Source organism: Chiloscyllium plagiosum, unplaced genomic scaffold (genome assembly GCF_037043375.1).
Source record: "Chiloscyllium plagiosum isolate Xiang-an unplaced genomic scaffold, Cpla_swu_hap1 HiC_scaffold_9, whole genome shotgun sequence".
Classification (NCBI taxonomy): domain Eukaryota; kingdom Metazoa; phylum Chordata; class Chondrichthyes; order Orectolobiformes; family Hemiscylliidae; genus Chiloscyllium; species Chiloscyllium plagiosum.
Genome location: NW_028270147.1, coordinates 27,621,227 through 27,647,229, shown reverse-complemented (window position 1 = coordinate 27,647,229; position 26,003 = coordinate 27,621,227). Strand labels below are relative to the sequence as shown.

Here is a 26,003-nt window from a genome sequence, read left to right as displayed (position 1 = left end):
TGCAGAACTAAATTTTCAGGTCGGAACTTAATTTTTGTGAATTTGACCTGAAGAAAGGTTATGAGACTCAAAATGTTTTCTCTCTACAGATTATGTCAGACCCGCTGAGTTTCTCCAGCAATTTCTGTTTTAATTTTGTTTTTAAATCACTCATGGTATTTGGGTGACAGTGGCTAGGCCATCATCCCTAATTGCTCTTGAGAATGATATTGAGTCATATTCCTGAAAAGCTGCAACATTTGACATATAGATATATAGACACTATTGTTAGGAAAGCAGTTCTAGGACAAATAACTAAAAAGAAAGGGTAATTGTCAACAAACAATAAGAGCCTCGCTCTTTTATTTTTTACATCCAAAGATGTTATCACACACAACCAAACAATTTTCCCATCACCATATCACCTGGACCATCGCCAATTAGAAGTGTTTGTGCAAAGCATTATAGGCAAAGCCAACTACCAAAAGTGAGAGGGGGATACGGAGAGTGGGGAGGGACCAAATCAAAACAGAGCTGGAGAGGGAGATAAAGGATTGTATCCACCTCGCAGTGCCCACCTCGCTCTAAAGGCATCAACATCATTGGTGGACAACGTGCTGTCCATTTTCAAGGACACCTGGGAATGAATGTTGGCACAGAAGATGGCTAGACAGTCAGCAAAAATGACCCCCTCCACAGCCCACTGCCTGGACCTGTTAATAGCCAATTTGGTCAAGCCTAAGAGCAGACCCATGAGGAGGTCCTCTGACTTGCATACACCCCTCTGCATTAGATACCTAAAGTTCAGGAGCTTGGGGCTGAAGTGCAACAAAAAGCACAACAAAAGATTTTCCCAATAAGTTTAAAATGGGGAGGTGCAATCATCCACAACCACAAGAAACTAGGGCTTGAAAAATGATTAATATATTTTCAATCAACTGTGGAGCCATTCTGATTGACCCTTTGTTGCATTACTAACACTGACACTCTAGAACATGAGCCTGTATTTTAGAATACTTGTCAAGGAGCATTACCACTACGTCACTGCCTCCAGTTAATATACTCCAATGCAGATCTATGTTACAACTATCAAGTCAAAAGATTGTGGTCTATTATACAATCTTGCAAATATTGAACAAAGGCTTGTGGTTTATTGTAAATTTAGTCTTGATTTCTGCTCCAGGTTTGTAGGACAACAAGACCATAAGAAAAGGAATAGGAGTAGGACATTGGCATCTCAACCCTGCTCTGCTACTCAATAGAATTATGGCTGATCTAACATTTCTCAGATCCATTTTTATGCAATTTCCCAATAAGCCTTGATTCGCCTACAATCAAGATCAAGAATCTATCTCAGCCTTAAACATATACAAGGAATCTTCCCCCATAGCTCTCTCAAAAGTCACACAACCCACTGAGCAAAGAAATTCTTCTTCATCTCAGTCTTAAACTGGCATCCCTCTATTCTGAGACCATGCCCTCTGGTCCTAGACTCCCCCATGAGGGGAAACATCCTCTCAGCATTTATCCTGTCAAGAATCCTGTATGTTTCAATGAGATCATCTCTCATTTATCCAAACTCCAGTGAGTAGAGTCTAACCTGTTCAGCATGTGCTCATACAACAATCCTTCCACATCAAGGATCATCCTAGTGAATCTTAACTGAACAGCATCCAATGAAATGATATATTTCCTTAAACAAGGGGAGAAAACCTCTTCACATTACTCCAGATGTGGTGTCACCGACACTTTGTACAGTTGCCGTAAGACTTCCCTACTCTTCACTACATAGGACACCCGCACCAACCAACCCAACCGCCCCGTGGCCAAACATTTCAACTCCCCCTCCCACTCCACCAAGGACATACAGGTCCTGGGCTCCTCCATTGCCACACACTAACCACCCAACGCCTGGAGGAAGATCATCTCATTTTCCGGCTTTGGACCCTTCAACTACATGGCATAATGTGGAAATTCACTAGTTTCCTCACTTCCCCTCCCCCTACATTATGTAGTTCCAACCTTCCATCTCAGCACCGCCCTGATGACCTGTCCTATGTGTCCATCTTCCTTCCCACCTATCGGCTCCACCTTCCTCCATCACCATTACCCTCACCTCCAGCTACCTATCGCACTCTCAGCTGTCTTCCCCTCAGACCTATCCCTCCTGCCATTTATCTCTCCACCCCCTTTGCTCAGTAGCCTAATTCCTGATGAAGGGTCCTTGCCCAAAACATCGATTCTCCTGTTCCTCGGATGCTGCCTGACCTGCTGTGCTTTTCCAGCACCACACTTTTGACTCTGATCTCCAACATCTGCAGCCCAAACTTTTTCTCCACTTGTATACTCCAACCCTCTTGACATAAGGGCCAACATTTCATTAGCCTTCCTGATTACCTGCTGCACCTGTGTGCTAGCTTTCTGTGTTACATGCACAAGTAACTTCAAGCCCCTTTGTGGTGCAGCTTTATGCAGTTTTTCTTCATTTAAATAACATCTTGTTCTTCCAAAATGAATGACTTTGCATTTTCACACATCATATCCCATTTGCTGACTTTTTGCCCACTTATGTAACCTGTTTGTTATTAGAATGTTTCTGTTTATTAAGTTTTCATTTCATGTTAATCATGCTAATTCCTAAAATGCTCAAGGCAGTGCTCACCTTACTTATTTCAGCAGAAGATAATGTGATGCTGTACAATTGGTTCTTATTTGTACTAGCAATTAGCGCTTCCTCTGAGGGACTAAGACAAAGAGTTGAAATCTCTTGCTGTTCTGCATGGGATGGATCTGTGCTGTATGGATCCTGTGGAATCTGGTGGGCAACACAGAATAGGATTTCAGCCAAAAAGGTGATGGTAAGGAAAAGGCACACATATAATTTAAAAACTTTTTCACAAACTATGCTCAAAACGATATTGATCAACAGAAAAGGAAACATCATCTTTAGTGTCTCCTGGAGAGTTCCACCACCTGCATGCTTCCCTTCAAGTCACATATATCTTCCTGAACTGGAATTATATTGCCAAGTCAATATCCTGGAATTCCCATCTCCCATCTACATCATATAGATTGTAGGAATTCAAGAAGGTAACTCAGTATCACCACCTCAGTGGCAGTTAAAGATGTCAATAAATGGTGAGTCATTGCCATTGATGTCCCATCATGTGAACAAATACAAAATAAAGAGAAGGCAGTAACCTGGATCTTGTAAAAGATTAAACTTCCTTTTGCTGATGGAAGACCTGGAAATGAGTTACCTTCCAAAACATTGTCATGCCTAAAACTGACTGATTGATGGCAATGTTAAGAGTTGTCATCTTGTATATCACATTACAGGACGTGTAGTGGTAGATGCTTATTCTCAAACAGTTCTAAATAATCCTGCAAGCCAATGACCTAATCAAATGTTTCAACAATATTACTGGGTATTGTTGTTGAACAGAGAGACCTCAGGGTTCTTAGAAAGTTGCATTCTTAGAAAGTATGTTTCACTGCTCAGACCATTGAGTGTAAGAATTGAGGCATCATGTTGATGTTGTCCAGGACATTGGTGTGGCCATGATTTGGAGTACTGTGAACAGTTCTGGTTGCCCAGTTATAGGAAGGATATTCTGGAGAAGGTTTCAGAAAAGATTTACCAGGATGTTTCTGGGTATAGATAAGGTGAATGGCAGGTATCTTTTCCCTAGGATGGGGGATTTCAAGACTATGGGGCAATTTTTAAGGTAGGAGGAAGAAGATTTAAAAGGGACCTGAGGGGCAACTTTTTCACACAGAGGGTAGTTGTGTGTGGAATGAACTGCCAGAGGAAGTGGTAGATGCAGGTATTTAAAACATTTGGACAAGTACATTGATAGGAAAGATTTAGAGAGATATGGGACAAATGCAAGCAAGTGGGACTAGTTTAGTTTGGGAAACTTGGTCGGCAAAGCCGAGGTGGACTAAACGGTCTGTTTCTGTGCTGCATGACGCTATGTTTACCTGAGTCATCTGTCACCAAACAATGCCTAAGCTCACTAGGACAAGGATGTAGGCTATGCCTTAAGGGACAAAATATATGTCTTCCTTTTTGGACAAATGTAAACTCTATGTGCATGAATTTCTCAGAATCTAGATTCGAGACCCTGAACAGATGTTAGTCATAATGTAGTTACTTACTAAACTAATTTCTGACAACTTCTGGAAATGCTATTTTTCAAAATAAAACTCTTCACTTCTTTGATGGTTAGAAATAATTCAGTGGATTTGAAATAAAAGCATAAAAGTGAATAATTTTGCAGGGTTTTTTAACCAATTTACTTTATGTATATTCTACTTTAAACTATTGTTCAATGTACACTGGCTAATAATGTCTAAATAAGTGAAATAGCTTTACATCATAAAAATTTGGGTACTGAACAGAACTACTGGATCAACCTTAATAGGCAAACTTTACCTCAGTTGTTTCAGATATTAAGAGGAAGAAATGTGCATGTATTATGTAACTAAGCTTACCCTGGGGGCACTTGTCAGAAGAATACTGTACTGTCAGACTCAAAGGTGTATGCAGTGCTGTCCCCAGAGAATTGATGTAAAATTGCAGAATAAACTTATGCCCAGGGTCCCCAGTGTTCTATACAGTTTATGTTACAATCAGTGAATAATCAAAATACAGGATTTTGCTAGTCGCCTGATAGCAAGATCACGGTTTACAGAGCTGTTGTGGTTGGCGCCTATATGGCTCTGAGATGTGGACTGTCTACAGCAGACACTTCAAACACTGCAGCAGTACCACCAATGCTGCCAGATTCTGCGAATCTGCTCGGAAGAGAAATGCACCAACACCAGTATCCTTGACGAGGCCAACATCCTCAGCATCGAGGCATTGACCACCCTAGATTGGCTACGATGGGTTCGGAACATCATCCGCATGACTGACGCGAGACTCCCCATGCAGGTGCTCTATTCCCAACTTTGAACTGGCAGGTGAGCCCCAGGTGGGAGAGGAAGTGCTTCAGCGATACTCTCAAAGCCTCAATAGTGAAGTGCGGGATTCTCACAGACACATGGGAATCACTAGTCTAAGACCGTCCAAAATGGAGCAGGAGCCTCTGGGAAGGCATCAAGAACCTCAAGACTTGGCATCGGGAAAAAAAATGGAAGCCAGGGGAAAACAGCGAAAGGACCATGCTGTCATACTAATGCCCTATCCATCTCTTCCCGTGACCACCACCTGCCCCAAGTGTAACAGAACTTGTGGCAGCCACATCAGTCTATACAGCCACTTACAGACTCACCCTGAGATTGGAAGAGTGTCATCCTCATCTGCGAGTGACTACCAATAATGATGATGATGATCATCATTGATAAACAGGTGTGACTGAATAACAAGAGTGTATGGCATTATGAAATAAATCAATCAAAATTGCAACAGTTGAGATGGTGAATTTCAAGTATTAATTAAAATGGATTGAAGAGCCACTCCTTGTTGCCATATTAAGTGACAATAGCTGTGGGCAGAATCTATACCACAAAATATCAGTACCTATTCAACTCATTTATGTACCTTATATTTTCACTTCAAATTTCCACTGTTAATTTCTAAAATTTACTCCCTACTACATAAAGAGCTTCCAAATGCCTTTGAATCTTCTCAGTGCGGGAGACTATTACTGCTTTAAATACACGACAATTATTATTCAATATTTATTATTACAAGTATTATTTCAGTCTCGTCTAATGAAGAACTCACCCTAATTACCCTTGTTTTTTTAAAGGTATCCTTCTCTTCTCCTCTTTCAAACATATACACAACACCAGGTCCAGCAGAGCAAATAAACCCTTTGGAATAAATTGTTATTGCTGTCACTTTAGCTTGAGGAGGTGGAGGTGGAGGCATGTGGCTGATAGAGGGAGACTTTCTGTTAAGGTAGCAACATCAAAGACATTACATGAAATAATTTATTTAATTTTTATAATTCTAATACACAACTTAAAACATTGGTTATACATTCTCCAAGAGGAATACTGCATTGCTAATAGCACATGTTGACTCAATTTGCACAAAATATTTGATATAAGCAACTGATTTATTGCATACAAAATTCCAGAAGTTCAGCAGGTCGTCCTGGCTCAGTTAAATGTAATTATAAATTCATTGATTAAAATGTTTTTACACTGAAATAGTAGCCATTTTCCCTCTGGTATTTTGTTTCCTTACACAAAGTGCCATCTCAAATCAATTTGTTTAATCCATGATTGACTTTGTCACATCAGTACCCTTGCAAGTTCCCTTACCGTTTTATATTTGAATCAAGGTTCCAAAAAGGAAATGTTCATAGGAACAAGACAATTTCCTCCCAAAGTAAGTAAAGCTTCAAAGTGGAAATGCCAGTAGAATGGGATTAAGAGGTTAAGAAATAAAGGCTATTTGTTGTATGTTTTACAATGATGAATGTGATGGCAATGATAGAGCTAAATGGATGACAACAGAAGAAAGGGAAAGGGAAAGAAGAGAATGAAAGATGTTGGGATAAATTGTTATTGCTGTCACTTTAGCATTTAACTGGCTGAAAGGTAAGGAGAAAAAGGAAAAACTAGCTATTGTTGATGGGAAAACAATAAGAATGAACTGAAAGGAATTGGTGAGGGAGTAAGGGTGCAAGAACACTTGAAGGAGGAGTGTAGGCATCTTCAGCATTATGGGTATTCTTTGATTCTATGAAATGAAGTACAGGATAAACTCTAAGTTGTGTAGGTGTGGAAAATTAGCATAAATTCTAGGTAGGAGGCTGTAAAAGAAAGTTGTGGTGGCTGTCAGCACAAACTCTGGGGAGTGGGAACACCAGGATAAATTCAAGGGGGGAGGAGAATAGAAATCAGCTTAAATTCTGAGGCAATGGGGATTCTAGATGTGAGCAGGGATTAAGTATCAGCATGAACTTCAGGAGGGTCAACGCTCATCAGCATGACCTCCAGGAGTGGACAAACAATCCATTTGTATTATTTTGAAGGTTCCATGGTTACAGGAGAGAGAGAGAGAGGTGAAGTGATGAATTGTTTTGCCATGATGTTCTAACATGTTATGGGCCAGGATTGATGGGTCAGAATACTTGAAGGAGTGTAGGCATCTTCAGCATTATGGGTATTCTTTGATTCTATGAAATGAAGTACAGGATAAACTCTAAGTTGTGTAGGTGTGGATGGGGCGGCACGGTGGCGCAGTGGTTAGCACTGCTGCCTTACAGCGCCAGAGACCCGGGTTCAATTCCCGCCTCACTGTGTGGAGTTTGCACATTCTCCCCGTGTCTGCGTGGGTTTCCTCCGGGTGCTCCGGTTTCCTCCCACAGTCCAAAGATGTGCAGGTCAGGTGAATTGGCCATACTAAATTGCCCATAGTGTTAGGTAAAGGGTAAATGTAGGGGTATGGGTGGGTTGCGCTTCGGCGGGTCGGTGTGGACTTGTTGGGCCGAAGGGCCTGTTTCCACACTGTAATCTAATCTAATCTAATACTGTTTTCCTGACAGTCAATTTCTATATTCTTATTAGTAATTGATTTCCACATAAATCATGACTTTACAAAGAGCTGTATGCCAGAGTTGAAGATTTGTCTTAATACCCTCCATGTTCGGATCTCAAAAAATAATGACAGATTCAAACTTAGGTTGCAGAAGGCCACTCTATTTGTAACAACTGGCTTCATTAATTTTTATTGACTTGAGCTGTAATCATTACAATCAATGAGAGCACTGGATGTCAATTTGTAGTCTATTAAAAGCTAAACTTTTTGTAGTAAGTAGCAACAATATAGTAAGACAAAATGCCAATATAGTAACACAAAACACATAAGCACATTTGATCTTAATTAGCACACCTTTTGCTGTGGTTTTGCCTGGAGGAAAGAAAATGCTAATATGTTTAAAGTCATCAATGCAAATCACAGGATTGTGAATGGATGGAAAGCTGTGAGTAAGAAATTTGTGGACCATCAGATCTTTTTGCTATATTTGCTTATTTCAGATGTTTCCAACATTAAGCCAGTTTCTTACAATAATAGCAAAGTTTATTTAGATAGCCTTTTTAGGTTTTTTTTATTCACAGAACAAGAAATAACTGAGAATACATTAATATTTAGAAAGGATCACCCACCCAAAACAAAGAACTATTGAGAAAATACAGCAAGTTATATTAGGGACTGTATTGTCTCCACTTATACTGTACCTGATTTCTAGCACTATTGAATACTCCCAGCGTAATTCAGCTAACTCAAACAGGTAAAGTTTTCCTGTGTCAGTGCCAACAATGATGTGATCCTCTGGCATCCATGCATGTGCGAGAAAGTTCTGGAGCTCAAACTTTTGGAAGTTTGTTTGTTTGAGGTTTCCATCAGAATATCGCAAGAGTTTTAAAACGCCATCCCCAACCACACATATCTGTGTATTATCTTGAGGGTTAAAGCTGATCTAATATAGGAAAGAAAATTACAAGATTGTGTATGCAGCACACTCCAGGAATCTCAATGATGTCTGTGATGTATTAAACAGACTGTACTGTACTGTTTGGAAGGAGGGGAAACGTAATAATTACTGGAACCAGTTGCAGTCATGAAAGTGATATTATATTCCCGTTTTTATGCAAATACATTATTCCTGAAGAAAGAATCAAAGGAATATTAGCTAATGAAGGAAACTGAATAAAAATAAGTGTAGAGAAAGGATAATAAATTACTCTACAAAATAAAACACTATACATCCACCACTCTTACCTTGTTCAATTTTCAACAGATCTGAAGGTAAGAATGTAAAACAACACAGAGAACATGTTAAGCTGCACCCACACCAACTCACTAGTTACTGAAGGCCAGTACCTAGCATAGGTTAATTAGCAGTGGGAAATAGTTGTTCACACCCTCACCATTTTTCTCATTTTGCTTGTTATTTTTATATCCAAACTTCTCAATAGATGTATGCAACTTAATCGGAAATAATGACAACTGGGGGAGGTAGAAGCATCTGACCGAACATATACACATGGGTGAAATGATTAAAGTTGAGTAAATAAATTCCATCTCTCACTCTAACCCTAACCCATCAGAACACTTTCTGAAACCTTATTCATTCACAGTTCTATCCTAGACATGCCCACAACCAGGATTTAAAAATTATATAAGGTACAGTGTATAAGATCTTTTCTTTTCCTATTTGTTAACAGCTACTTTTGAGCAGCATTATTAAGGGTAGGCATTAATTTAACTTATAATCCACATACATAAACGCTATACCTTCTTGAAGACCAGTTAAATTTTCCTGCAAATGAGGATGAGGAGAAACAGGCATCAGGAGAGAAAAAGCAAGCATTTAAGCGTATTAATTATTCTGACTTAATCATGAACTGGTCGGCAATGAAAAATACACTTGATTTCACCATCTGTTACATATTAAAATCACGGTTACAGCACAGAAGGAGGCCATCTGGTCCATAATATCCACAAGGGCTTTCAACAAGTGTTTATCTCCATTTTCTGAGAAACATGATTGAATCTACCTCCACCGCACTCTCAGGCAGTGTATTTTAGGTCCTAAGTCCCCCACTCTGCAACAATGTTGTTTCTTTCAAATCACCTTTGGTTCTTTTGTCATTCACCTTAGATTGGGGTCCTCTGGTTCTCAAACTTTATACAAATGGGAGTAGTTTCTCCCCACCTCTAGACAACTCATGATTATGAGCATCACTATTAAATCTCCTTTCAACCTTCTCGAAGAACAGTCTTACCAGTTCAATTTAGCTTGCACTTCCACCCACAAAGTGGACAATTCTTTGTTAATTGTCCCCATCACCCACCTTAAGAAACGAAGACCTATAAATAGCGACGCAGGACCTACCACCAGTGCTTCACTGGAGACTCTCACTTATGATGTTACCTAGTCATGGTGACGAAACATCTGAAAACAAATCTTCCAGCTCAGTGAGCTAACTTACATACATATAACCAACCTGAGCTACAAATCTTCTCAAAAATTGTTAACATAAATTCCTCTTAATTTATATTATAATGGATTTGCCTTTATAAGCCTGTCTTGCTACAGTCACATCCTTCCATTAATCGTGTGACCGTGTCTTCCAGCTCCTCAGTCTGGAATGTATTGAAACTTCCATGCTGCAATTAGTTTGGCTTTCAAATTATGTAATGTCTCAACTTGGATGGATATTACCATTTACTACGCAAAGGTAGATCAAAATCCTAAAATTCCCTACCTAGCAGAGCATAGAGTGCCGCAATTCATATTAATTTAATATTAAGGACAAATAGAAACAGGCATTCTTAGACTAAGCCTGTTCTGAACAATATTTTTTTAAGAGTTTGATTTGAACTGTACATACATTAAAATCAAATAATTATGTAAAGAAAGGATTTGAAGGTGCCGGTGTTGGACTGGGATGGACAAAGTTAAAAATCACACAACACCAGATTATAGTTCAACAGGTTTATTTGGAAGCACTAGTTTTCGAAGGGCTGCTTCTTCATCAGGTGGCTGACAACTACCTGATGAAGAAGCAGCGCTTCGAAAGCTAGTGTGTCCAAATAAAGCTGTTGGACTATAACTTGGTATTGTGTGATTTTTAACTATATATAGGATTATAACATTAAACTAGAAACTAGTTCACAATTATTCCATAATAGCTCTGATTCACATGTTAGATGGAATTGAATGCCCTCCCTGTACAGGTTTGCATTGGGAATATTTAATCAGGCAAGATCGACCTCACCACCTTCCCGTTTCAGGACCAACTACATTCATGGTGGAAAAGCTTGTGAATGTCCAACATAATGCCAATTAAGACCCCAAAGTAAGCAAGTGATGCCCACTAAGGGTTTCCTCCCCCTGCCACCAGCATCAACCCAGCAGCAGATGGTGGACTAATCGACCAGAGAGCGTGAAAAGTAAAAATGATCTGGGTTTGTTTGCAGGCATCTGGGGGTGGGTAGAGAGAAAGGTGGGTACATGTCATTGGTGTCCCTCATTGACAGGTTTCAGTGCCTGATCAAGGGAATCAGAATCAGGATTGGCATGACAACCAAGAGCCACCACTCTCCCTCGCTGCCAATTTCCTCCCCACCCCTCCCTCTGACCCTACCACATGGTCTGCCTCATGCTACCAATCTGCTGTGGCCTGGGTCCTTTGGCAGTCAGAGCCTCAGGTAGTTGGGCTATCAGCAGCAGCCACTGTTTCTCCCTGGTGCTGCTGCCAAGCAATGAAGACATGCTTCAGCAGGCAGGTCTACCTGATTGGCACTTAAATTGGCAGGCTTCTTAAAAGAAAATAGCTCGCCACTTGACATCTGCTACACTCATCTGTTACACTGTGTTGGGTCTACCCTCAAGTTTCAAACTTTTCACTCAGGGTGAAGATTACACAGACCAGGGTGGAAACAACAGAAAACCTCCTGACTTCAATGTCACAGGACATTGGTGATTTTATCTCTACGGTTTCATTCACATGTGGACAGGCGTCCAATGTCAGACAATAAGCATTAGGAGCCTCTCAAAATATGAGCAAGAATTTCCATGGTGGCCTTTTCTCCGAGATTCTAATTAGGAAGAGGAAAAGGAATGATTACATTAATTATTTGAATTTAGTTTTACTCATTTTTTTACAGTAGTTCAAATATAGTGGAAAATATTTAATACATGGTCAAGGCTATTTGAGAAGAGTTAGATTTTGCATTTCACCAAACCTTTCTTCCTACTTTCTAATTTCTAATTATTTTAACATTTTTCACAAAAGTATTATAAAAGCACACAGCACTGATATGAATGCCTTTAGATACTTGATCCAAATGCATCATCCAAAATCCTAATGTAAATTGGAAGTCTTGTTTTGGTCAACTTCTAAAGAAATGAGAAATGATGGTGGTTGAAAGTAACGTGACAGAATTAACAATGATTACCTGATAAATAGGGTTTGTGTTCGTGGTAGTTTTCATAACACCAATGATTTTCTGTTTCTTCCATAACCAATAAATCAGTGTCCAATCCGGTTTCCCGGATTGCGCAATCAGGTATTTGGAGTCTGGTGAGAAGGCAATACTGACAAACTCTTGGGCGTGAAGATCATTGACACTTAGTGACTTTTTCTTTCTGCTTTGATCGTGCTGTACATCATATATAGTCACTGTGGCTTTTTCACCCTTTTCAGAAACGGCCAGATATCGGTGATTGGGGCTAAATGCAAGAGCCAACATCCCTTGGCTTTTTTCAGCACCTGCGTTCAATAGTATGGCATATATATAGGTTATTAATTAATGTCTTTAAAACTGGTAGAAACATGTTGGCATGTGACATGACCATATCATAAGTAAAATCCTGCATTTTCTTTGTTGGAGAGAGGAAAATTGGATGTATTAATATAGAATGTTCCAGAAGCAAATATATACGAGTGTAATACAAAACTTGACTGCAGATTATTTCATGTAAATCTTCTAGTAAGCTTTCAATGTCATTTGGATCATCTGGAAAAGGTTCAGCAGAAGGGAGCAGCTTTGAATGGCAAGTCAGTAGTTAAGCCATTCCTCTGGCAATTCCCCTCGAGCCTTGTTTCAAAACCATTAGAGCTGGTAAATTAGGGATGAATCACAAAAAGCTAGCATACAAGTTCAGTGGGAAATAGGGCAGGCAAGTGGAATGCCGGCCTTTATTTCAAAAGGAGTGGAGTATAAAAGTAGGAAGCAAAAACAGAAATTGCTCGAAAAGTTTAACAGGTCAGGCAGCATCTGTGGAGAGAAATCAGTGTTAACATTTTGGGTTGAGTGACTGTTCCTCAGAACCATCACTTGACCCAAAACATTAACTCTGATTTCTCTCCACAGATGCTGCCGGACCTGCTGCTTTTGCAGCAACTTCTGTCTTTGTTTCTGATATACAGCATCCACACACCTGGAATACTGTGAACAGTTTGGGTTCCCTTGCCTAAGAAAAGATATACTGACACTACAGACAGTCTAGAGAAGGTATACTTGGTTGATCCTGGGTATGGAGACATTTTATTGGGAGATCAAGCAGGTTGGGCTTGTACTTGTTGGAGTTTGGAAGAATGAAAGGCTTTATTGAAACATACACGATTCTTAGGGAGCCTGACAGGGTCAGTTGGCGAAGTTGATGCCCCTGAGGGAGAGTAGAAGCAAAGGGCATAATCTCAGATTTAGAGGTCCCCCATTTAAGACATAGATGAGAAACAATGTTTTCTCTCAGAGAGTAGTCAATCTGTAGATTTTCTTTTACCACAGAGAACTATCAATGCTGGGTTGTTGAGCATTTTCAAGGATAGGGTAGAAAAATTTTTAATCTCTGAGGAAATTAAGGACTATATGGATAAAGAATGAAAAGGGAGGAGAGGATTATTAGATCAACCACAGCCACCCACAAGTCTCTTTGGACATCCACAATATTTAAATTCTACTATCTAGATGGTACCTTTACATATATGTTTTTCAGTCCAAAATGGATGAATTCACACTTGCTTACATTGAACACCACCTGCCACAGTTTTGTCCACTCATTTAATCTTTCATCTGCACCATCTATAATGGGGACACCACTGACATCCTGCCCATTTGAGTACCTGTGCATCATTCATACCTTCTGTCATCTGCTACTCAGCCAATTTCCCAGCCAGGTCAGTCATTTGCCTCAATTCCATGGGCTTCGACCTTAGTTGACAGTGTCTTATATGGGACTTCGTCAAATGTTTTCTGAAAGTCCACATAAACAACATCCACAGACATTCCTCTGTCACCTCTTCAAAAAAATCCATTAAGGATTGTCAAGCATGACCTACCTATCATGAAGGAGAAAGTGAGGTCTGCAGATGCTGGAGATCAAAGTTGAAACTTTATTGCTGGAACAGCACAGCAGGTCAGGCAGCATCCAGGGAACAGGAGATTCGACGTTTCGGGCACAGGCCCTTCTTCAGGAATGAGCAGAGAGTGTTCAGCAGGAGAAGATAAAAGGTAGGGAGGAGGGACTTGGAGGAGGGGAGTTGGAAATGTGATAGGTGGAAAGAGGTCAAGGTGAGGGTGATAGGTCGGAGTAGGGTGGAGGCGGAGAGGTCAAGAAGAAGACTGCAGGTCAGGAAGGCGGTGCCGGGCTGGAAGGATCCGGCTGAGACAAGGTGGGGGGAGGGGGGATGAAGAAACTGGTGAAGTCCAAGTTCATCCCCTGCGGTTGGAGGGTTCCCAGTCGGAAGATAAGACGCTCCTCCTCCGACCGTCGGGTTGTTGTGGTTTGGCGGTGGATGAGTCCAATGACCTGCATATCCTCGGTGGAGTGGGAGGGGGAGTTGAAATGCTGTGCCACAGGTTGGTTGGGTTGGTTCGTCCGGGTGGCCCAGAGGTGCTCCCTGAATCGCTCCGCAAGTAGGCGGCCTGTCTCCCCAATATAGAGGAGGCCACACCGGCTGCAGCGGATGCAGTAGATGATGTGGGTGGAGGTGCAGGTGAATCTGTGGCGGATATGGAAGTTTCCCTTGGGGCCTTGGAGAGAAGTGAGGGGGGAGGTGTGGGCGCAAGTGTTGCACCTCCTGCGGTTGCAAGGGAAGGTGCCGGGAGTGGTGGTTGGGTCGGTGGGGGGTGTGGATCTGACAAGGGAGTCGCGGAGGGAGTGGTCTCTACGGAAAGCTGATAGGGGAGGGGAGGGAAATATATCCTTGGTGCTGGGGTCTGTTTGGAGGTGGCGGAAGTGACGGCGGATGATGCGCTGTACATGGAGATTGGTGGGGTGGTAGGTGAGGACCAGTGGGGTTCTGTCCTGGTGGCGGTTGGAGGGGCGGGGCTCAAGGGCGGAGGAGCGGGAAGTGGAGGAGATGCGGTGGAGGGCACCGTCGACCACGTCGGGGGGGAAATTGCGGTCCTTGAAGAAGGAGGCCATCTGTGTTGTACGTATTTTGAACTGGTCCTCCTGGGAGCAGATGCGGCGGAGACGAAGGAATTGGGAGAATGGGATGGCGTTTTTACAGGGGGCAGGATGGGAGGAGGTGTAGTCCAGGTAGCTGTGGGAGTCGGTAGGTTTGTAGTAGATGTCCGTGTTGATTCGGTCGCCTGAGATAGAAACAGAAAGGTCTAGGAAGGGGAGGGAGGAGTCCGAGACTGTCCAGGTGAATTTGAGGTCGGGGTGGAAGGTGTTGGTGTAGTGGATGAACTGTTCAACCTCCTCGTGGGAGCACGAGGTAGCGCCGATACAGTCATCAATGTAGCGAAGAAAAAGATGGGGGGTGGGGCCAGTGTAGTTGCGGAAGATGGATTGTTCCACATACCCTACGAAGAGGCAGGCATAGCTGGGGCCCATGCGGGTGCCCATGGCTACTCCTTTTGTTTGGAGAAAGTGGGAGGATTGGAAAGAAAAGTTGTTCAGGGTGAGGACCAGTTCGGTCAGTCGAAGGAGGGTGTCGGTGGAAGGGTACTGGGTGGTACGGCGGGAAAGGAAGAAGCGGAGTGCTTTGAGTCCTTCGTGATGGGGGATGGAGGTGTATAGGGACTGGATGTCCATCGTGAAGATAAGGCGTTGGGGACCGGGGAAGCGGAAACAAACCTGACTGCCCCGGACGACCCATCGTCTCAGCCTGCTCCTGCCCAACCGAACTCATCTCGGCATACCTCGACACGGTCCTGTCCCCATTAGTCCAAGAACTCCCCACCTACGTTCGTGACACCACCCACGCCCTCCACCTCCTCCAGGATTTCCGCTTCCCCGGTCCCCAACGCCTTATCTTCACGATGGACATCCAGTCCCTATACACCTCCATCCCCCATCACGAAGGACTCAAAGCACTCCGCTTCTTCCTTTCCCGCCGTACCACCCAGTACCCTTCCACCGACACCCTCCTTCGACTGACCGAACTGGTCCTCACCCTGAACAACTTTTCTTTCCAATCCTCCCACTTTCTCCAAACAAAAGGAGTAGCCATGGGCACCCGCATGGGCCCCAGCTATGCCTGCCTCTTCGTAGGGTATGTGGAACAATCCATCTTCCGCAACTACACTGGCCCCACCCCCCATCTTTTTCTTCGCTACATTGATGACTGTATCGGCGCTACCTCGTGCTCCCACGAGGAGGTTGAACAGTTCATCCACTACACCAACACCTTCCACCCCGACCTCAAATTCACCTGGACAGTCTCGGACTCCTCCCTCCCCTTCCTAGACCTTTCTGTTTCTATCTCAGGCGACCGAATCAACACGGACATCTACTACAAACCTACCGACTCCCACAGCTACCTGGACTACACCTCCTCCCATCCTGCCCCCTGTAAAAACGCCATCCCATTCTCCCAATTCCTTCGTCTCCGCCGCATCTGCTCCCAGGAGGACCAGTTCAAAATACGTACAACACAGATGGCCTCCTTCTTCAAGGACCGCAATTTCCCCCCCGACGTGGTCGACGGTGCCCTCCACCGCATCTCCTCCACTTCCCGCTCCTCCGCCCTTGAGCCCCGCCCCTCCAACCGCCACCAGGACAGAACCCCACTGGTCCTCACCTACCACCCCACCAATCTCCATGTACAGCGCATCATCCGCCGTCACTTCCGCCACCTCCAAACAGACCCCAGCACCAAGGATATATTTCCCTCCCCTCCCCTATCAGCTTTCCGTAGAGACCACTCCCTCCGCGACTCCCTTGTCAGATCCACACCCCCCACCGACCCAACCACCACTCCCGGCACCTTCCCTTGCAACCGCAGGAGGTGCAACACTTGCGCCCACACCTCCCCCCTCACTTCTCTCCAAGGCCCCAAGGGAAACTTCCATATCCGCCACAGATTCACCTGCACCTCCACCCACATCATCTACTGCATCCGCTGCAGCCGGTGTGGCCTCCTCTATATTGGGGAGACAGGCCGCCTACTTGCGGAGCGATTCAGGGAGCACCTCTGGGCCACCCGGACGAACCAACCCAACCAACCTGTGGCACAGCATTTCAACTCCCCCTCCCACTCCACCGAGGATATGCAGGTCATTGGACTCATCCACCGCCAAACCACAACAACCCGACGGTCGGAGGAGGAGCGTCTTATCTTCCGACTGGGAACCCTCCAACCGCAGGGGATGAACTTGGACTTCACCAGTTTCTTCATCCCCCCTCCCCCCACCTTGTCTCAGCCGGATCCTTCCAGCCCGGCACCGCCTTCCTGACCTGCAGTCTTCTTCTTGACCTCTCCGCCTCCACCCTACTCCGACCTATCACCCTCACCTTGACCTCTTTCCACCTATCACATTTCCAACTCCCCTCCTCCAAGTCCCTCCTCCCTACCTTTTATCTTCTCCTGCTGAACACTCTCTGCTCATTCCTGAAGAAGGGCCTGTGCCCGAAACGTCGAATCTCCTGTTCCCTGGATGCTGCCTGACCTGCTGTGCTGTTCCAGCAATAAAGTTTCAACTACCTATCATGAATCCATGCTGGCTCTCTCTGATTAACTGAAAATTGATTATCTCAACATTGATTATAGACTCCAACAATTTTCCCACCACAAATGTTAGGTTAACAGGTCTACAATTTCTTGATTTCCTCTTTTACCCATCTGTGTGGACAAGTTGGACCAAAGAGTCTGTTCCTGCGCTATTTGCTCTATGACTCTATGTGCCATGTCCCAACCTAGCAGGATAATTCCTATATCTCAAGAACGCTGAAAGATCCAGAGTAAAGGAATTTATTTGTGCTTCCCTACTTCCCTTAATACTCTCAAATGGAAATTATCAGGTCCAAGAGATTTGTCACTCTTTAAATCTATTACATTTCCTCATGACTGACATTTTATTTATGTTAATTTTATTCAATCTCTATTCCTGATCCACTACTAATTTCCTCAGGACATCTGGCAAGCTATCCTCTTCAGTATCAGCAGATACTGAGGCAAAATAATTATTCAACACGACTTTCAGTTCCCCATAGTCATTAATAATACACCTACTTTCAGTCTTTAGTGGCCCAAAATTGCTCCTGACCACCTGCTTTCCCTTTATGTAACTATAAAATTTCTTCTTATTAATTTTGATGTCACTGGCAAGTTTCCTTTCATAATACCTTTTAGGAGCTCTTATAAGCTGTTTTGTGGCCCTTTGCTGTCAGTCGGATCTGTGCTTCCAAGTGCTTTCTTTGAGTTTTATGCTGCCCTGACCTCTTTAGTTGTCCTTTAGTTATCTCTTTGGCTGTTTTTTTCCTGTGAAGTGGAACTTTCTCTCTCAGGGGTACAAACTGGTTTTGATTTGTGTTAAATGTTTCTTTAAACATCCTCCACTCTTCTTCAGTTTTTTTGCCCATTAGCAGATTTTCCCAGTTTACTACAAATGGTCTCTTTTTCATCTTGTTACCTAAATCCAAAACTCTAGTAGCTGTCTCATGTGTTTTTGCTTTTGCTATGTTGAACTCGATCATGTTATGATCACTGTTTGACAAATGTTTATGCACAGTTAGGTTCCTAATGAAATCTGGCTCATTAATCATTACTAAATGCAATATTGTTTATCTCTTGTTGAGTCCAGAGCATATTGCTGTAGGAAATTATCCCGGACACACTTCAGAAATTCACTACCTTTTTGACAAGTACTTGTCCGCTTCTCCTAATTTCTATTAAAATTAAAATTCTCCATGAATACTACACACTTGCTTAATGTCTGTATTTACACAATCTAGCATTTCAGAGCTATTACCAGGTCTGTATACAATATCTGTTACCGTTTTAGATCTTTTACTGTTCCTTAGATCCACTCATATCATCTCCTCTGAATGCTTTCCCCTCATTATATCCTCCCTGACCACTGAAATAACTCAACAAGATCATGGCTAATCAGGCCCAACTCTCAACTTCCCTTTCATGTCAGCTCATCATAAATAACTCTCATCTCTCCAAAAAGTCAAAATATATCATCTTTAAATACTTTCAGTGATCTAGTCTCCCACAACTCTCGAAGGTCAAGTTCCAGGCATTTACAAACCTCTGCAAGAAGGAATTCAATTGAATCACTTATGTTCCTTTATATTGTAACTAGGTCCTCTAGTTCAAGATTCCCCAATTAGTGGAAACAACTTCTCAACTTCTACCTTGTTATCCATCTCAGAACCTTGCATGTTCAATAAGATCATCCCTCATTCTTCTAAACTCTAATGAATGAAGGCCTAACCTCTTTAGTAATTCCTGATAAGCCAATCCCTCCATCCCAACAATCAGCCTAGTGAATTTCTTTTGAATGGCCCCCAATTCCAGTACAACCTTTCTTAAATACAGAGATGAAAACTGAACACAGTTGCAAATGCAGCTCCACCAACACCCTGTAGTTATAGGAAGACTTGCCTATTTTTTAAAACTCTAACCCTCTAACAATGAAATTCAAAATTCACATTGCTTTCTGAATTATTTGCTGCATGCTAAGCTTTTGTATTTCATGCACAAGACCATCCAGTTCTCTCTCCACTGAACATTCTTTTGGAATCTGTCTCCAATTAAATAATACTCTGCTTTAATTCTTCCTTCCAGAGTGGATGACCTCATAATTCCATATGTTTAACTCCATACGCCAACACTTTGCCCAGCCACTCAACTTACCTATATCTCCTTGCAAATTCCTTATGTCCTTATCAAAACATGCCCTCCCACCTATTTTTGGATTGTCAGCAAATTTGGGTACATTTCACTCTGCTCTATCCTCCAATTCACTATTATAGATAGCAAATAATTAAGACCCTCGGAACGACCCTTGTGGGATTAATTTTGCCTTTTCAATATGAAAAAGACCCATTATTCCCAACTCTCTGCCATCTGTTTGTTAACCAATCCTCAATTCATCTTAATTGTTTACCCTTAATACTGTAACCTCTTATCTTGCGAAATAACCTTCATGTGGCACCTTACTGAATCGTTCTGAAAATTGAAACACACTATACCTACTGATTTGACCTTTATGACCTGAGCTTGTTAGACCCTCAAAGAACTCAAGCAAATTTGTCAAACATGACTTCGCTTTCACAAAACCATGTTTACAGTATTTAATTGTATTAAGCTTTAGTAGAAGACCTAATATTTTTTCCTTAATAATGGATTGGAACATTTTTCCAACTGCAGATGTTATAGCAACTGGTCTCCTGCTTTCTGTCTCCCTCCCTTCTTCAACAAGAGACATTTTCCAATCTACAGGAATCCTTCTGCAATCCAGTGAATTCTGGAATGTCTTCATAATCTCTGCAGCCATTTCCTTCAAAATACTTTGATGTGAGTCATCAAGTCCTAGTGACTTTCTGCCATTAGTTTGTCAAGTACTTTGTTCCTCATGATACAGACTGTTACGAGATCCTTCCTCCCATTAGCAGCTTTTTTTTTGCCTGTTATTTCTGGGATGTTTAGTGTCCTCTAGCATACAGTCCTATGCAAAATAATGGTCTAAGTTATCTGCCATTTCCTTGTTCGATTTTAATTCTCTCATTGCATCCTTCAAGGAGCCCACATTTACTTTAGTTCCTCACTTTCTGTTCATATACCTGTAGAAGCTGCTATTGTTTGTTTTTATATTTCTTACCAAGTTATTTTCATTATCAATTTTCTCCCTATTTATTAGATTTTTGGTCATCTGCTGCTGGTTCTTGAAAGATTCCAGACCCTCTGGCCTACCACTAATTTTCACCACTCTGTGTACCTTGGTTTTGATTGGATATTCTCTTTGACCAAGTTTGTTGACCATAGATGTTCCATCCTCCTCAGCAAGTCTTTCTTTTTGACTAGAATAAATTTTTGATGAGCTTTGGGTGGCAAGGTGGCTCAGTGTTGAGCACTACTGCTTCACAGCACCAGGGATCCAGGTTCAATTCCAACCTCAGGCAACTGTCTGTGTGGAGTTTGTACATTCTCCCCATGTCTGCATGGGTTTCCTCCAGGTGCTCTGGTTTCCTCCCACAGTCCAAAGATATGCAGATCAAGTGAATTGGCCATGCTAAACTGCCCGTAATGTTAGGTGCATTAGTTAGGGGAATGGGTCTGGGTAGGTTGCTCTTCGGAGAGTTGGTGTGTACTTGTTGGGCCAAAGGGCCTGTTTCCACATTGTAGGGAATCTAATCTAATCTTTATGAAATATCTGCTTAAACATCTACCACTGCTCATCCACTAACTTTACCCTTAGTCTATTTTCCCAGCCTACTTTAGATAACTCTTTCTTCATACCTCTTTAATTGCCATTATTTAACTTGAGGACACGGATTTGAGACCTGGGTTGCTCCCCCTCAAACTGAATTCTACCATGTTATGATCATTTCCCTTGACAGAATTCTTAACTACAAAATCTCTTATGAATCCTACCTCGTTTCACATTGCTTGATCTAAAACAGCCTGTCCTGGGGTGGCTCTGAAAACAATTACGTGATTGTACATTTAGCAAGTGGAAGAGAAAATATAGAGCCCATGCATGACGTAAAATTGCTGGAATTGTTGATTGATAAATAAACCAAGACTACAATTCTGCAAATACTTGAAGAAAACCCATCAAGTTGTCATCTGAGCCATAACTGGAAGTTCCCCATCAGGATAAACATCATCCTGACTTTGAAATTTATCATCATTCCATTGACCTGCCCCTATATCAAAATCCTGGAACTCCCTTCTGTGGAGTTTCCTCCTACCCTCCCAACTGTGCGTGGCATGGTGGCTCAGTGGTTAGCACTGCTACCTCACAGCACCAGGGACCCGGGTTCAAATCTCACCTTGGGTGACTGTCTGTGTGAAGCTTGCACATTCTCCCTGAGTCTGCATAGGTTTCCTCCTGGTGCTTTGGTTTCCTCCCACAATCCAAAGATGTACAAGTCAGGTGAATTGGCCATGCTAAATTGTCCACAGTGTTAGGTACATTAGTCAGGGGGGAATGGGGTTGGTGTGGACTTGTTGGGCTGAATGGCCTGTTTCCACACTGTAGGGAATCTAATCTTCCTAAGAGCCCATTGGGTGTGTCTACACCACATAGATATCAAAGTTCCAGAAGGCAGTTTAACATCAACCTTTTAAGGGCCTTTAGAGATGGACAATAATTTGCACATGCAGCCACCGATGCCCACATTCCCATGAATGATTTTTTTAAAAAATAGGACTTTCACTTTTTTGTATCTATTACAAAGGTTACATTTGTGCACAATTAATGAGCCATTCTTGTACTAGATAAAAAGTCTTACCTGGAATGAATTTCTGCCATTTCTGGTCAACATTGTAACGCACACAGCTGCTTCCAGCTGGGTAAATTATGCTTTGATCATCAAAATACAAAACATTATTAACAACAGAGGCTTGTAACCCAAAAATATGATTGGCCTGAACCAGTGGTGTAGTCATAGTGAATCGATAAGTAGAGCTCCCCTTTTCAAGACTATTTTTCTCTTTCAATTTTTTTTCTTCGTCTTACTCATAAACCACATGTTCATATCTCCAACATGGCATCTCACTCATGTATATTCTCTGGGTCTTTGATTTTTATATACTAAGTAGCCTTCACACACAATCTTACACTTTTTTTTAACCAACTGTCACTTTTCCTGCATAGTCTATGCCTCGCTAATACTTAGCTTGTGGCCCTCCCTAACATGCCCTGTCAGTCCAACTCATGTTTTCATATATTTTCTGATGTGGTTTGTGCCTGTTATAAAGTCTCTAACATTATTTCTGCCTGACTGACTCTTTCGAACACTGAACTCTATTTCAGGGTTTATTCACTCAAGTATACTGTGCCCCATTTTAGCACAATGACTCTGCCACTGTGAATATGGTTCTCAGTTTGCTTTTAGTTTGCTTTCTCTACACCTATCATTCTTTCTTTCTGTGACTCTTTTTAATCACCATCTCACTCTATCACATTCTCTTAATATTCTTGCTCCAGTATGTGCTCGCTCTCTAACACTGTGTCCCCCTCACGTCACTTTGTGTGACTCTCCCTTTCTATCACTCTCCCCTCCCTATCACTCTCTGTCTCTATCAATCTGCTTTATTATGTCTCTCTCTCCCTTTATCACTTTCTCTCTATCAATATATTTGTTTCTAGCTATCTCTCCTCACTATCACTCTCCTTGTCTTTGTCTGTGTCTGTCTCTATCTCTATCACTCACTCTCTCTCTCTCTATCACACTTTCTCTCTATCACTCTCTCTGTGTCTAGCTCTCCACCTCTCCCTGACCTTTCCTGATCTCCTTTCCCTGAACAGACACACGTTATTTTTCTCTTTGTCCGCTGACCGACACCATTCTCCCTCCCCCTCTCTCTCTCTCTTTCACTCCCTCACACTCTCTAAATCTGCCTCGTTGTTGTAAATAACGCTGTTACCATGGACACCGGCCGGAAACCAGCTGCAAATAACCGGAAATGGGTGCTACTGGAATTGTCGGGGATGTAGTTCAGAGCTGAGCGGGGTTGGGGGAAGTGGATAAATCATTGCCTGGGGGAGGGGGAGGTGGTAATGGTCATTCACTGTCTGTGGAGGGGGAGGTGGTAATTTACTGTCAGGGGAGGGGGAGGTGGTAATTTACTGTCAGGGGAGGGGGAGGTGGTGGAAATTCACTCTGGGGGTAATTCACTGTCTGGGGGGAGGGGAGGGGGTAATTCACTGTCTGGGGGAGGGGTAATTCATTGTCGGGGAGGGGGAGATGGTAATTCACTGTCTGGGGGAGGGGTAATTCACTGTGGAGGGGTAGGGGGTAATTCACTGTCAGGGGAGGGGGAGGTGGTAATTCACTGTCGGGGAGGGGGAGGTGGTAATTCACTGTCTGTGGAGGGGGAGGTGGTAATTCACTGTCTGTGGAGGGGGAGGTGGTAATTCACTGTCTGGGGGAGGGGTAATTCACTGTGGAGGGGTAGGGGGTAATTCACTGTCGGGGAGTGGGAGATGGTAATTCACTGTCTGGGGAGGGAGAGGTGGTAATTCACTGTCTGGGGGAGGGATAATTCACTGTGGAGGGGTAGGGGGTAATTCACTGTCGGGGACGGGGATGTGGTAATTCACTGTCTGGGGAGGGGGAGGTGGTAATTCACTGTCGGGGAAGGGGAGGGAGTAATTCACTGGCTGGGGGGAGGGGCTGATGGTAATTCACTGTCTGGGGAGGGGGAGGTGGTAAGTCACTGTCTGGGGGAGGGGTAATTCACTGGAGGGGTAGGGGGTAATTCACTGTCGGGGAGGGGGAGGTGGTAATTCACTGTCAGGGGAGGGGGTAATTCACTCTGGGGAGAGGGGAGGGGGTAATTCACTGTCTAGGGGAGGGGAAGGTGGTAATTCACTGTCTGGGGGGAGGGAGTAATTCAGCGTCTGTGGAGGGGGAGGGGGTAAATCACTGTCTAGGGGAAAGGGATAATTCACTGTCTGGGGAGGGAGAGGGGGGTAATTCACTGTCTGGAGGGAGGGGAGGGAGTAATTCACCGTCTGTGGAGGGGGAGGGGGGTAATTCACTGTCTGGGGGAGGGGGTAATTCACTGTCTAGGGGGAGGGGATAATTCACTGGGGAGGGAGAGGGGGTAATTCACTGTCTGGAGGAGAGGGAGTGGATAATTCACTGGGGGGAGGGGAGGGGTAATTCACTCTGGGGAGGGGCTAATTCACTGTCTTTGGAGGGGGAGGGGTAGTTCACTGTCTGGGGGGAGTGGGTAATTCACTGGGGAGGATTATGAGGGTAATTCACTGTCTGGGGGGAGGAGGTAATTCACAGTCGGGGAGGGAGTAATTCACTGTCGGGAGGGGGTAATTCACTGTCTGGGGGGAGGGGGAGATGGTAATTCACTGTCTGGGGAGGGCGAGGTGGTAATTCACTGTCTGGGGGAGGGGTAATTCAATGTGGAGGGGTAGGGGGTAATTCACTGTCGGGGAGGGGGAGGTGGTAATTCACTGTCGGGGAGGGGGTAATTCACTCTGGGGGGAGGGGGTAATTCACTGTCTGGGGGAGGGGGAGGTGGTAATTCACTGTCGGGGGGAGGGGGAGGGAGTAATTCACCGTCTGTGGAGGGGGAGGTGGTAAATCACTGTCTAGGGGCAGGGGATAATTCACTGTCTGGGGAGGGAGAGGGGGTAATTCACTGTCTGGGGAGGGAGAGGGTGTAATTCACCGTCTGTGGAGGGGGAGGGGGTAATTCACTGTCTGGGGAGGGAGAGGGGGTAATTCACTGTCTGGAGGAGAGGGAGGGGATAATTCACTGTCTGGGGGGAGGGGGTAATTCACTGGGGAGGATGATGAGCGTAATTCACTGTCTGGGGGAGAGGAGGTAATTCACTGTCGGGGAGGGAGTAATTCACTATCGGGGGAGGGGGAGGGGGTAATTCACCGTCTGTGGAGGGGGAGGGGGTAATTCACTGTCTCTGGGAGGGTGATGGGGTAATTCGCTGTCTGGGGGAGAGCGAGGGGTAATTCACTGTCTGAGGGAGGGGATAATTCACTGTCTGGGGAGGGGGTAATTCACTCAGGGGCGGGTTTAATTCACTGTCTGCATGATGGGGGGTGGGGCAATTCACTGTCTGGGGAAGGGGGGTAATTCAGTCTCAGATGAGGGGGTAATTCACTGTCTTGCGAGGGGGTAATTCACTGGGGGAGGGGGAGGGGGTAATTCACTGTCTGGGGGAGGGGGTAATTCACTGTCTGGGGTGGGTGTAATTCACTGTCTGTGAAGGGGGAGGGTGTAATTCACTGTCTGGGGGGAGGTGGTAATTCACTGTCTGTGGGAGGGGGTAATTCACTGGGGAGGGGGAGGGGTAATTTACTGTCTGGGGAGAGGGAGGGGTAATTCACTGTGTGGGGGAGGGGGGTAATTCATTGTCTGAGAGAGGGGGAGGGGGTAATTCACTGTCTGAGGGGGGGTAATTCACTGTCTGGGGTAGGGGGAGGAGATAATTCACTGTCTGGGGAGGGGATAATTCACTGGGGGAGGGGGTAATTCACTATGTGTGGGAGGTGGAGGGGTTAATTCACTGGAGGAGTGAAAGGGGGTAATACACTGGGGAGGAGGAGGGGTAGTCCACTGTGTGGAGGGGGAGGAGATAATTCATTGTGGGA

At 43.9% G+C, this 26,003-nt stretch overlaps 1 protein-coding gene across 2 annotated transcripts in view; it reads right to left on the bottom strand.

Moving 5' to 3' along the window:
• cfap57 (cilia and flagella associated protein 57) overlaps positions 1 to 23,192 on the bottom strand; it is an 88,885-nt gene extending 65,693 nt beyond the window's left edge. The window contains exons 1-5 of one of the 2 annotated variants that reach the window (XM_043698897.2): positions 22,158 to 23,192; positions 11,912 to 12,225; positions 8,182 to 8,423; positions 5,714 to 5,882; positions 2,642 to 2,794 (exon numbers count right to left, since the gene is read on the bottom strand). In XM_043698897.2, the coding sequence (XP_043554832.1) occupies positions 2,642 to 2,794; positions 5,714 to 5,882; positions 8,182 to 8,423; positions 11,912 to 12,225; positions 22,158 to 22,314 (1,035 nt within the window). In that variant the 5' untranslated portion in view covers positions 22,315 to 23,192. The remainder of the gene's footprint in view (positions 1 to 2,641; positions 2,795 to 5,713; positions 5,883 to 8,181; positions 8,424 to 11,911; positions 12,226 to 22,157) is intronic. The other variant, XM_043698898.2, reaches the window with a different exon arrangement.
• Between the last annotated feature and the right edge of the window lie 2,811 nt (positions 23,193 to 26,003).